Source organism: Bombina bombina, chromosome 7 (genome assembly GCF_027579735.1).
Source record: "Bombina bombina isolate aBomBom1 chromosome 7, aBomBom1.pri, whole genome shotgun sequence".
NCBI classification, from domain to species: Eukaryota; Metazoa; Chordata; class Amphibia; order Anura; family Bombinatoridae; genus Bombina; species Bombina bombina.
This window is the reverse complement of record NC_069505.1, coordinates 85,305,733-85,319,283: the sequence shown is the minus strand read 5'-3', so window position 1 is coordinate 85,319,283 and position 13,551 is coordinate 85,305,733. Positions and strand designations below refer to the sequence as shown.

The window sequence follows — 13,551 nt, the reverse complement described above, 5'->3', positions numbered from 1 at the left end:
AAAAGCTGGTATTTTAACACTTTCCATGCACTAATTCAACCAACAGTCTTTGTCAAACTTTAGGGTAGTCATTTTGTTGTGTTGTTTTTCACACACATTGTACTTTAGGCACGGATTCCCAGTTCCTATTATGTGTTACTGCCAAAGAACACCCTAATATTTCTTCAGCAAGATCTCTTGAGTACAGTGATAACACCTATGCATAGGTGCCTGCACCCAGACTTTAACTGTATACTTTACTTAATTGCTTTTCCGGCAAGCACCAGCAGGCTATTTACTAATAGGTATTGACAGTTTGTACAATGGATACCAACCAACCAAAGTTTTATTCATTAATGCCTGTAACAGCACGGACAGCAAATCCTAATGTTTATGAGAAAATATTTTCTGATGATAAAGGAGCATTGTCACTTAGCTCCCTTTTTGACACAATGGAACATTTACTTTCCAAGCAGGCGAGAATCCAATGGGACATTTGGACTTTTAAAAGATATATGAAATCTAAGATGATACCAAGAGGTCTCAGAGTTTTTAAGTTTCCTACATTTAAAGTGGATACAAAAGACACAGACTTTGTTGAAGCATTGAATCAGGTTTTTGTCAGAATGTTCCTCCAGGCTTATGTTGTTGCTCATAGATTATAAAGCAAAAATTGCTAGTTGAAATTAGAAAAGAAATAGAGCTAACCCAATGTGAAATGAACAAAAGGAGCACTGAGGTGGACTTTCTTAGATTTGATAATCTGTTAATGAGTACTTTATCCTCCTTAAAGTCTAACATCATGGAAAATAAACATGTGAAATATCTTAGGGACAACTCAGATTACACCAATAAAACAGTTTATATTTGGCAAAGAAAACAAAGGTCATTTAATAGACGTAGATCACAAATGAATACTACAAACAATGACACCAGTAAAAATAAAAATACTAATAAGAATAAAAAACAGAATAGCAACAGGGCTCACTATGCACGCAGAGGTAGCAACAGTGGAAAGACAGTATCCTTCACATATAGTGAAAGAGACTATTCTTCAGATGACAAATCCTCGGAGAATGAGGATACTTCTAATATACAAACAGGAATCCCTAAGAACGGTACACATCAACATACTGATGAGACACCACAGATAGTAAGACCCAAGGAAAATATGGAGTCTAAAAGATATATTCCTACTTATACAGCGACAAATATAACTAATGTCTCAGTATTAGATCAGGTTTTTTTCCATTGGATCCAGGTCTCCCAGAACCCAATATACAAATGGCACAGGGGCAGAACAGATACCAACTTTGGGGGGCCAGGACAAACTCCAAATACAAGTAGGAAATGTGATTAATTTATCGCATTCAACACTAACTGAGGAGCAATACAGTGTTTAGGATATGGCTTGTCTTTTTCACCAACTACAGACTTTGATGTTTTTCAAACGATCATTGATGTAAATCGTCTGGTAAGGAACATTACTCTAAAAAAAACATTTCAGTGACACTGATGTTTCTGAACAATCTGATGTAGTTATTTCTTCAAGTCTAGTGGTTGGTGAAACTGACAAGCTGACTTTAAGGGAAACGTGATTTCATTTTTGCAGGAATTAAACACAGATGCAGGATGAGAAACAGGGCAAATTGGCAGGGGAGCTGGTTTCAGACCAACGTCAAAATTCTACCCTATACACAGCAGGGGTAACAATGTTGAAACATTTTTTTTAATAGGGTTGAACAAGATTTAATAAATCTGAGTACAACACCCCCACCAATACAGTTAAATTAACTGGAAAATAAAAGTTGGCCCTTAAAACCCTACAGTTGAACAAAGAAATAGTCATCAAAAATTCTGATAAGGGTGGCACAGTGGTTGTGCTTGACAAGACAGAATATATAAGAGAGGCACTCAGACAACTAAATAATGAGGATAATTGTTTGGTGTTAACTAGGGACCCTACTAGGGATTTTAGCAAAGAACTTTCACATATTTTGGATGACGGCTTGGAGGAGGGGTTTCTTGATGAAAATACAGTTAATTTCATCATGGTACATAATCCTAGAATCCCCCTCTTCCATCACCTTCCCAAAATGCACAAATCACTTGAAAATGTCAAAGGGGCGACCAATAGTCAGTGTGATAGGATCTCTTGCAGAACACCTATCCCAGTGGTTAGATTAAATTCGGTAGTGTCCTTACAATCCTGTTAGAGATACTAAACATATTCTCAACATACTAGAAAACCAACAGTGGCAAGACACTTACAGTTGGGTAACAGTGGATGCAGTGTCCCTCTACTCATCTATACCTCATGAGGAGGAAGTAAATGTGGTGAGTTTCTTTCTCCAATTTTTCACTGATTATACCGTTGATTTTCAAAAATGTATTCTGAGGGTGATGAGATTTTTACTTATCCACATTTTTTCAATTTGAGGGGGTTTTCTATCTCCAAAGATGTGGAACTGCGATGGGAGCTAAATTTGCCCCATCTTATGTCAACCTATATTCAGGTTGGTGGGAATTTTTTCACATCTTTGGAGATAGAAACCCCTACAGGAATGACATCCTGATGTACAGGAGATACATAGACGACCTCTTGCTCACATGGAAGGGGTCAGTGGGAGATGTTCTGCCGTTTGTCAATTATCTCAATCAGAACCAAATTAGTTTAAGTTTTACATACAAGGTAAATTCCTCTACTATCAATTATTTGGACCTGTCTTTGATGGGATTGGGAGATGGCAGAATAATTACAAGGACTTATAGGAAGCCCATTACTGGAAACCCCCTCCCACATGGGAAGAGCTGTCATCCCAGACACACTCCATCAGCAGTGGCTAAAGGATAATTTATTTGCCTTAAAATAAATTGTTCCAATCCTGAGGATTTTAAGAAACAAGCAGATTAATTGGAATTAAGGCTAATGGAAAGGGGATATCACAGGAACACAATAACAAAAGCCAGAGAACAAACACTTGATAGGCAGAGAAAAACCCTATTACAGGGCACACATAGATTTAAACAACCCTTTAGTGGCATGAACTTTATCACCAGCTAGCACCAATTCCCCCAAATAGTGCAAATTATAAAGAAGCGCTTCTCAATTTTGGCTTCAGATGAAAAACTAATAGATTTAGTCAAACATGGAGTCAGATGCAGTTCTAGAAAGAGTCCGACTCTAGGTACCATTCTATCACCTACACAACTGACACAGGAACCATCTAATAACAGTGCATGGTTAAAAAGTGTGGGAATGTATGGATGTGGGCATAACAAATGCAAACCCTGTTAATACCTTGATAGAACAAAAGAATTTAGCTCTTGAGTAACAAGAGATGTTTTCCCTAGCAAAACTCTTTTGAATTGCATGTCAAAAAATGTCATCTATATGTTAAGATGTGAACAATGTCATATCCAATACATTGGTCTCACCTCGAGAAACATAAAATTCAGAATAAGGGAACATCTTTCTACTCTTGGCAGGGGCAGGTCCTCCACCCCCCCACCCCACCCCGGTACGACATTCCTCTGAAGTTCATAATGGCAACTTAAACACAATGAAGTGGTGTGCCATTGAACTAGTGAGGGTACCCAATAGGGGAGGTGATGTGGACAAACTCCTAGCCAAGAGAAAAAAATTCTGGATGCTTACAATAAGGACCAGGTATCCAGAAGGTTTAAATACTAGGTATGACATTATTAACTACTGGGAGTGACGTAGTCACACTAGTCTCTTTAAAATATTAAATACATTTTTATATCACCATCTATCTACAAATAGATACACTTCTTGATACAGGGTGTATTTGTCCTCTTATGGGACTACAGGTAGTTTGAATGTTTAAAGTGTTTAAAATGTTATAAATGTATATAGGCAATGACATCTGGTTTTTCTAATAACTGATATTACCTACGGTCAATCAACTAAACCTTGTTTCTATATTTAATAATAATAAGTGTAGATGGAGCACCAACTAGGCTGAAGTATCAAAATAACAGATAATTACACTAAAATGGAAAATACAAGTGAAAAATACATTTATTAACACATAAAATAGGGTACCATATACATACAGACCTATTAAAAATTAAAATTATTAAAAACAACAAAGTAAGTGGCCCTATAAAGTTAAAGGCCACATCCAATTACAATTGGTATAATTAATACAAAAAGTCCCAAGTGATAGAGAGTATCCTTTATAAATGTCCCATATATAGTGTCCTGTGTCCTGTGTATCCAATTAAATAAATTATGTGTCCAACAATATCCTAGTGCAAGTGGAAGAGGTAATAACCTCTTAAGGAAAAAATGAAAAATAAAAATGAAAATAAAAAAATCTAAATAAAAAATAAAATTAAGAATAAGAAAAAAAAGTTTAAAATCCAATGTAACAAAAGTCCAATGTGATCCAGTGATGATTGTACCTTGTCACATGAACGTAGGAACGTTCACACTTTAGCATTCCTATTAGTTATCGTTGCCGTGGTTACCTCTCTGAGTGTGTATATTTGAAATGTGTGCTTTGATGCAACCGTTTTAGCCCAAAAAATTGGAGAAAGTGTATGGTGGTAATTTTTTAGTTTTCATTTTTACACACACGTTGCTTTTTGACTATGATTTAGGAGAGCCTGTTGTAAGTTATTGCAAAAAGACACTTCAGGTTGTTTTCTCCTAAGTATTCCTATGCCCCCCCCCATGCATAGGTTTGCCAGGATTTTGGGATGGTTCTGTTACAATTTTATTACTTGTAATTTAGTTAAAAGGGAGAGTATTTCTTCTGATATGCCTATCTTTAGTTTGGGGCCTTTTGCATACCCCAGTTTTATTTATTGCCATGAAAGTGTATATATTTGAAATGTTGACACCCCAAGGTATTGTATATTGTGTGGTTTGATGCCTTTGATGCTAAAGTTGTCGCCAAATAAATTGAAAAAAGTGTATGGTGGTAATTTTTCAATTTTCATTTTTACACACACATTGATTTTTTACAATGATTTAGGAGAGCCTGTTGTAAGTTATTTTGCAAAAATACACTCCAGATTGTTTTCTGCAAGGCCCCCTGAGTACACCCATGCCCCCCATGCATAGGTGTGACAGGGGTTTTGGTAAAATACAACAACCATTTAGAACTTATAAAAAAGAGACTAGTGAAATGTAAAAAAATCTGGCACAGTAAAAGTAAAAATAAAAACCTCTAATAGTGAACATAACCAAAAATACCCCGCAAATTTTAAAAAAATAAATCAAATTGGACAATTGTTTGAAGCAGTCCCCAATGCAGAGTCCAGGCTGTCCAGGGTAATCAGGACAGTAATATATGGTGTCCTTTCTCTGCCCCCTCTTGGAACAGACTTAGCATTTTTTTTAGGTTTCTGCTTTGTGGCTGTAGGGGGGATTTTAAAAATAAAATGGGTAGCCCCAACTCTGCTCTCTCCCATCACCGCCCGGGGAGCAGATGCATCTTGGTACAAAATCCACAAAATGATCTGGAGCTGAAACTGTAAAAAAGTCTGTTTCATTCCGGGGTTTGGTTTTTTGAACAACAAAAAAGTGTTGTGTGTTGCAAACTGCATTAAGTAAATTGCAACCTTTGTGTACCAGGCCCTTGTCTTCCATATAATTAGGTAGGGCTGCAGCAGCTGATCTGCCAGATCAACCCCACTCATATGCCGGTTATAAGCCTTGATGCACACTGGCTTCTTATGCTCTCAGCTCTCCCACGTACAGAGACCTCCACAGTCCTCTCAGTGTGGATGGTGGTAAGAAGGTATACATCCTTCTTGTCTCTGTACTTAACTGCTCTTGGCACAGAGCTGAGGTCTCACCCCTTCGTAGCCGGGTGCATGCAAGTTGTCCTGGGAAACCTGCTTGGTTCTTTTTAATTGTACTGCAAGCTACTGTATCAAAGCAATACAGTAGCTTAAACAAAAGGACACATGTATAGAAATGATCTAAATACAAGTGGTACCCTTTGTTCATCAGGGGTAATATCAGGTCCCAGACAATCTTTCCAGTAGTTCCCATATGTTCTGGGCAACCTGGAGGGTCAAGGTTGCTATCCTTTCCCTCATACAACCGGAAGGCCTGAGTATACCCAGTATTGTTCTCACAGAGCTTATACACCTTTACCCCATACCTGGAGCGCTTGGAAGGAATATACTTCTTGAATCACAGCCTTCCCTTATACATAATCAGGGATTCATCCACGCATATATTCCTTCCAGGTGTATAAGCCTCTGCAAACCTGGCAGCAAAGTGGGTAATCAGGGGGAAGATTTTATACAGCCTGTCAAATTGGGAATGCTCCCTAGGGGGGCACAGGCTGTTGTCGCTGAAGTGCATGAAATGTAGAATCATTTCATACCTCTTATTCGACATACACTGGGAGAAAATGGGGGTAGGGCAGATGGGGCTACTGCTCCAGTAGGAGCAAATGGAGGGTTTCTTTATGAAGCCCATCAACTCTGGCACATCAATGAGGGCCCATTGCTGCTTTGCCAAATATGAGTCAGGCTTTGCAGCACGGAACTGATGGGCATATAAATTAGTTTGGGCGACAATGTTCCCCAATACATCCTCGCCCAGAAACACCTCCAGAAACTGTTGGGGGCTAAATCCTGCAACATCCATATTGATGCCAGGATTTGCTGTGAAGGGTGGGATATCTGGCCTCTGGTGATGAGGTGTTACCCACTCTTCAGCGGAAATGACAGCAACATGTCTCCTTCTGGCAGCGGGGCTAGCAGCCACAGATACATCAGTTGAGACTGTATCTAATGATGTATCTGAGCATATGGCAATGTCAAAATTGGGGTCTTAAAAACATAGAGGCATCTGACTCTGATGCAAGGATGGCATACGCCACCACCGATGGAACAGAAGAGGACGTCCGCAGTGGTTGATGTCTTCATCCAAGGGGCGCTGAAGAGGTCTTCCATCCGATAGAAGTCTTCATCCAGGCGGCGTCTTCAATCTTCATCCATTCGGAGCGGAGCAGAGCCATCTTCAAAGCAGCTGACGCGGAGCCATCTTCATCCACTGATGCCTACTCGCCGAATGAATATTCCTTTAAGTGACGTCATCCAAGATGGCGTCCCTCGAATTCCGATTGGCTGATAGGATTCTATCAGCCAATCGGAATTAAGGTAGGAAAAATCTGATTGGCTGATCCAATCAGCCAATCAGATTCAAGTTCAATCCGATTGGCTGATCCAATCAGCCAATCAGATTGAGCTCGCATTCTATTGGCTGTTCCGATCAGCCAATAGAATGCGAGCTCAATCTGATTGGCTGATTAGATCAGCCAATCAGATTTTTCCTACCTTAATTCCGATTGGCTGATAGAATCCTATCAGCCAATCGGAATTCGAGGGACGCCATCTTGGATGACGTCACTTAAAGGAATATTCATTCGGCGAGTAGGCGTCGCGTCAGCTGCTTTGAAGATGGCTCCGCTCCGGATGGATGAGGATTGAAGATGCCGCCTGGATGAAGACTTCTATCAGATGGAAGACCTCTTCAGCGCCCCTTGGATGAAGACTTTGACCACTGTGGATGTCCTCTTCTGTTCCATCGGTGGTCGGCTGGCTGAAGACGGCTAAAGGTAGGATGATCTTCAGGGGGTAGTGTTAGGTTTATTTAAGGGGGGTTTGGGTTAGAGTAGGGGTATGTGGGTGGTGGGTTGTAATGTTGGGGGGTGGTATTGTGTTTTTTTTTACAGGCAAAAGAGCTGATTTCTTTGGGGCATGCCCCGCAAAAGGCCCTTTTAAGGGCTGGTAAAGTAATAGAGCTGTTAACTTTCGTAATTTAGAATAGGGTAGGGCATTTTTTTATTTTGGGGGGCTTTGTTATTTTATTAGGGGGCTTAGATTAGGTGTAATTATCTTAAAAATCTTGTAATATTTTTTATTTTTTGTAACTTAGTTTTTTTTATTTTTTGTACTTTAGTTAGTTTATTTAATTGTATTTAATTGTAGGTATTTTTAGATAATTAATTTAATTAATTTAATGATAGTGTAGTGTTAGGTTTGATTGTAACTTAGGTTAGGATTAATTTTACAGGTAATTTTGTTTTTCTTTTAGCTAGGTAGTTATTAAATAGTTAATAACTATTTAATAACTATTCTACCTAGTTAAAATAAATACAAAGTTACCTGTAAAATAAATATAAATACTAAAATAGCTACAATGTAATTATTAATTACATTGTAGCTATCTTAGGGTTTATTTTACAGGTAAGTACAGTATTTAGTTTTAAATAGGAATAATTTAGTTAATGATAGTGTAGTGTTAGGTGTAATTGTAACTTAGTTTTTATTTTACAGGTAAATTTGTCTTTATTTTAACTAGGTAGCTATTACATAGTTATTAACTATTTAATAGCTATTGTGCCTAGTTAAAATAAATTTAAATTTGCTTGTAAAATAAAAATGAATCCTAAAATAGCTACAATATAATTATTAGTTATATTGTAGCTATATTAGGGTTTATTTTATAGGTACGTATTTAGTTTTAAATCGGATTAATTTAGTTAATAAGAGTAATTTTATTTAGATTTATTAAAATAATATTTAAGTTAGGGGGGTGAAAGGGTTAGGGTTAGACTTAGGTTTAGGGGTTAATTAGTTTAATATAGATGGCGGCGATATAGGGGGGGCAGGATAGGGGTTAATAAATTTATTATAGGTGGCGACGGTGTAGGGGGGCAGATTAGGGGTTAATACGTTTAATATTGGTTGCGGCGGGGTACGGGATCGGCAGGATAGGGGTTAATAAATTTATTATACATGGCGGCGGTATAGGGGGGGCAGGATAGGGGTTAATATGTATTATGTAGGTGGCGGCGGGGTCCAGGAGCGGCGGTTTAGGGGTTAATACGTTTATTAGAGTGGCGGTGGGCTCCGGGAGCGGCAGTTTAGGGGGTAATACATTTATTTAGTTGCCGCGGTATAGGGGGGGCAGATTAGGGGTGTTTAGACTCGGGGTACATGTTAGGGTGTTAGGTGTAGACAGCTCCCATAGGAATCAATGGGATGTTGGGCAGCAGCGAACATGAAGTTTTGCTATGGTCAGACTCCCATTGATTCCTATAGGATCCGCCGCCTCCAGGGTGGCGGATTGAAGACCAGGTACGCTGGGCCGGAAAAGTGCAGAGCGTACCTGCTAGGCATTTGATAACTAGCAAAAGTAGTCAGATTGTGCCGAACTTGCGTTCGGAACATCTGGAGTGACGTAAGAATCGATCTGTGTCGGACTGAGTCCGGCGGATCGAAGCTTACGTCACTATATTCTACTTTTGCCGGTGTGTAGGGCTTGATAACTAAGGTGAATCAGCCTCGCCACAAATACACTGCGGAATTCCAGCGTATTTGCGGTTGACGGCTTGATAACTAGGGGCCTTTGGGTCTCACAAAAAAATTACTAAAATAAAATTAAAGGGACAGTCAACACCAGGATTGTTGTTGTTTTAAAAGATAGACAATCCCTTAATTACCAATTCCACAGTTTTGCATAACCAAGACTGTTATAATTATAAACGTTTTACCTCTTTAATTACCTTGTATCTAAGCCTCAGCAGACTGCCCCTTATTTCAGTTCTTTTGACAGACTTGCATTTTAGCCAATCAGAGCTGTCTCCATGGTAAATTCATGTGCATGAGCTCAATGTTATCTATATGAAACACGTGAACTAATGCCCTCTAGTGATGAAAAACTATCAAAATACATTTAGATTAGAGGCGGCCTTCAAGGTCTAAGAAATTAGCATATGAACCTCCTAGGTTTAGCTTTCAACTAAGAATACCAAGAGAACAAAGCAAAATTGGTGATAAAAGTAAATTGGAAAGTTGTTTAAATTACATGCCCTATTTGAAACATGAAGTTTTTTTGGACTTAACTGTCTCTTTAACCCCTAAAAAATGCACAGAGAGCAAAAAAGTGTTGCTGTGCTATTGCCAGTGATTTATAGTGATCACTGGCAAGCTAGGGGTTATTGGCTCTGAAAAGAACCTTTGGGTCTCACAATTTTTAAGAAATATATTAGATAAATCTCTCTCTCCTAAACACAGATCTCTCTCTCCCACAAAAATACAAGAGAGGAGAGGGAGGGAGGGAGATCCACACTGGTCAGAGTCAATATTTACAAATATTGACATGATCAGACAAATGGAATATTTTATTATTAAAAAAATTATTATAGGGGTAAGCTCAGATTGGATGACCCTAGCCTGCCCCTATGATGAGGCAGGTTAGGGACACCCCCAGAAGCCCCATGATGCACTGGGCATGGCTATATCTGAAGCCTCATGGGGGTGTGGTAGGGGGGCTATATGGGGCTTATAATAGTAAAAAAAATAGATATATTATTTTAATACATACTGAGTGCCTTGACCCACCAAGGCACTCCGCATTCAAGCAGAGCATTGGAAAGGCTGTCTGATTGCTTCTGATGCTCTGCTAGACTGTCACGCTCCACGTGGAGCGAAATCAGAAGGGATCACTAGTGGGGAGTGATCAATCCGGGGCCCGGCAGTCAGGAACAGTATTGCAGAACGCCTCCTCATATAGGCATCGCTGAAATACTGTTAGAGTGGCTGGAAGAGATCTAGAGCGCTTCCAGCACTCAGATTACCTGAGAAAGTACAGCGTACGTCCGTAGTCATTAACTACCGTTTTGTGTAGGACGTACCCTGTTCGTCTTTGGTCGTTAAGAGGTTAAAACAATTAGCATGGCTGGGTTGGCAGGGGTTTACCAGTTGAAAGTAAAACGTGTGAGCAAAAGACTCAGGAGCGCTAACTTCAGGACTTGGATATTGTGACCATGCTAACTTCCTCTTCCCATAGACGTCCATGAGTTGTGGTACAAAAAGCCTTTCTAGTTATCACTCACACGCTAACCAGACACTGTGCTAGATCAACTGAGCTTAAGCCATAGGTGCATTAGGAATATGTTCTTCACATAGAAGAGAATATTCTTTTAGTTTTAAAATATATATTTTTATGTTTATAATTTTTTTAAATAAATAGCTATATGAATATATACAGATGATAGATAGATAGATAGATAGATATTGTATATAATATCTATCTATCTTGTGGTAATCCGAAAAGGGCAAAAATCCGAACATAGAATATCGCAGGCACATTCACTTATTCCCCCATAGAAATCAATGGAGTGAAAAAAGTAGAAAAAAAACACCCCACTCTCACGCAAACATGATCGCATATTCTCATTTGCACTACCCCAACATGAAAATATGAATATTTCACATTCCAATGTTCTGTGCATTGCAGAATATTTTCTATTTATTTATAAATAAATATTTCTACATATTTCTGATATTTTTTGGTACAATATATATATATGTATATCTGTAACTATATACAGTATATAGATGATTATATATACTATATATACAGTATATATATGTATATATATATATATATATATATATATATATATACTGTATATATGCACAGATATATACAGAAATATAGAAAAATAAGTTACAAAGTTTGCAACAAAAAAGAGTGCTTTACCCCTACAATTATCTCACTGAATAATACAGGAACAATTTTTTAACCATTCATACTTTGGGGCATATTTACCAAGCTCTGTGCGGTTATGAAGTTATGAAGACAGCTGCTCCATAACCTGTCCGCCTGCTCTGAGGCCGCGGACAGCCATCGCCAGAAATCAACCCGATCGGATACAATCGGGTTGATTGACACCCCCTGCTAGCGAATCTGCAGGGGGCGGCATTGCACCAGCAGTTCACAAGAATTCAATGATAAATTCCGACAGCGTATGCTTTCTGCATTTATCGATGTGCAGCAGACATGATCCGCAATATCAGGTCATGTCCGCTTGCACAATGGTAATTCGGCTCCTTTATCTTTATTGGTTTAACTATTCAATCATACATGTTTAAAAACACTTAAACTCTCGAGATATCAATATATAGTATAGGTGTGTGAATAATACCTCTGAGAATCATGTATCTAGATGTGAAACATTGTAATTGGTTTCTATAATATCAAGCAGTCAGATACAAACAATATCTTTTGTAGTCAGCTATTAATAAATTCAGAAATAACGCTGTAACAAGAGGACCTGTTAATATGTGGGATGCCAGATTATGAGATTAAAGCTATCTAGCTAATACTCTATCTGTAATTATAAAGTCCTTGCTTGCACAGTTAACTTTATCACAACTGCTCAGTGTAATAGATTCTGTCTGCTTGAACTCTCTAGATATCAATATATAGCATAGGTGTGTGAATAATACCTCTGAGAACCTGTATCTAGATGTGAAACATTGTACTTGTTTTGTATAATATCAAGCAGTCAGATACAAACAATAACTTTTGTAGCCGGCTATTAATAAATCTATCTGTAATTATAAAGTCCTTGCTTGCACAGTTAACTTTAGCACAGCTGTTCAGTGTAATAGATTCTATCTGCTTAAGCCCCTTCTATTGTGGGGGCTAGATTAATGTTTAACTGACTTGTTTCACTATTATAGCATAACGTCTGATCTCAGAATATAACACACATTTACAAGCTATTGGCAAAAAATATTGCAATCAACAATTATCATAGGCTGTAAAAAGCTGAATTGAAAATATCACCTGAACATCTCTAGGTAAAAAAGAAAGGTAAAAAAGAAAGATATTTTATCAAAATGTCCTAAGCTTTAAACATCAAATCAGTATGCCTGTCCCGGGACAGGCAAGGGAGTGAGTCTCATGCACAGTCTTGTTATTTCCCTATTTAGTTTAAGGGTGTTTACTATGAAATCTCATGAGAGTTAAGTGAAATTTTGTGAGATCACAGTAAAGAGTTCATGACCTCAGCACTGCTTATGCTGATTGGCTGCTGTTCATTTCTTCCCTTTTTTTACCTGCAGCTGGACAGCAGCTGAAGTATATAACTTTTCACACAGAACTTACTCTGGTGAGCTGAGGAAATTGTGAGGTAAAAATATCTTACTTTTTTACATAGAGATGCTCAGGTGATATTTTCCTGTCAGCTTTTTACAGTTATGCTGCATCCCTTTCAATTGATTATGTCCCTTTAAGGCTTTGGGTCTGCCTATGCTGCATCCAGGTGGATTCTTTTGGCTGCGTGCGCAGCCAACATTCTATTGGCTGCCTCAAGCAGCCAACATTCCTTTGAGGATGCGTGTGCAACTGGCAATGGTGACTGACACATTACAAACGTGATTATAGTATAGATATACATGAAGAAAGAATGAAGGGAGGGATGGAAGGAAGGAGGAAAGGAAGGAAGGGAAAGGGAGAAAGGAAGAAAGGGAGGGAAGAAGGGGCTGAGGGAAGAAGGAAGGAAGGAGGAAAGGAAAAAATAAAGGAGTGAAGGGAGGGAGGTAAGAAGGAAGGATGGAAGGAGGAGAAAGGGATGGAATGAGGGAAAAGGGAAAGAAAGCAGTGAGGAAAAAGGAAGGAAGGTAAGAAAGAAGACATGTTTTACAGAAACTAGGAAATTATATAAATATTTGAAGAAGAAAAAATTCTCTTTGAATTTTTTTTTCTTATGGTAAAGAATT

At 38.4% G+C, this 13,551-nt stretch overlaps 1 protein-coding gene across 1 annotated transcript in view; it reads left to right on the top strand.

The window, feature by feature from the left end:
- Positions 1–781: 781 nt before the first annotated feature.
- Positions 782–13,551, top strand: part of LOC128636243 (mucin-5AC-like) — a 91,593-nt gene continuing 78,823 nt past the window's right edge. The window contains exons 1-2 of the mRNA XM_053689281.1: positions 782–1,322; positions 2,225–2,316. Of these exons, the coding sequence (XP_053545256.1) occupies positions 782–1,322; positions 2,225–2,316 (633 nt within the window). The remainder of the gene's footprint in view (positions 1,323–2,224; positions 2,317–13,551) is intronic.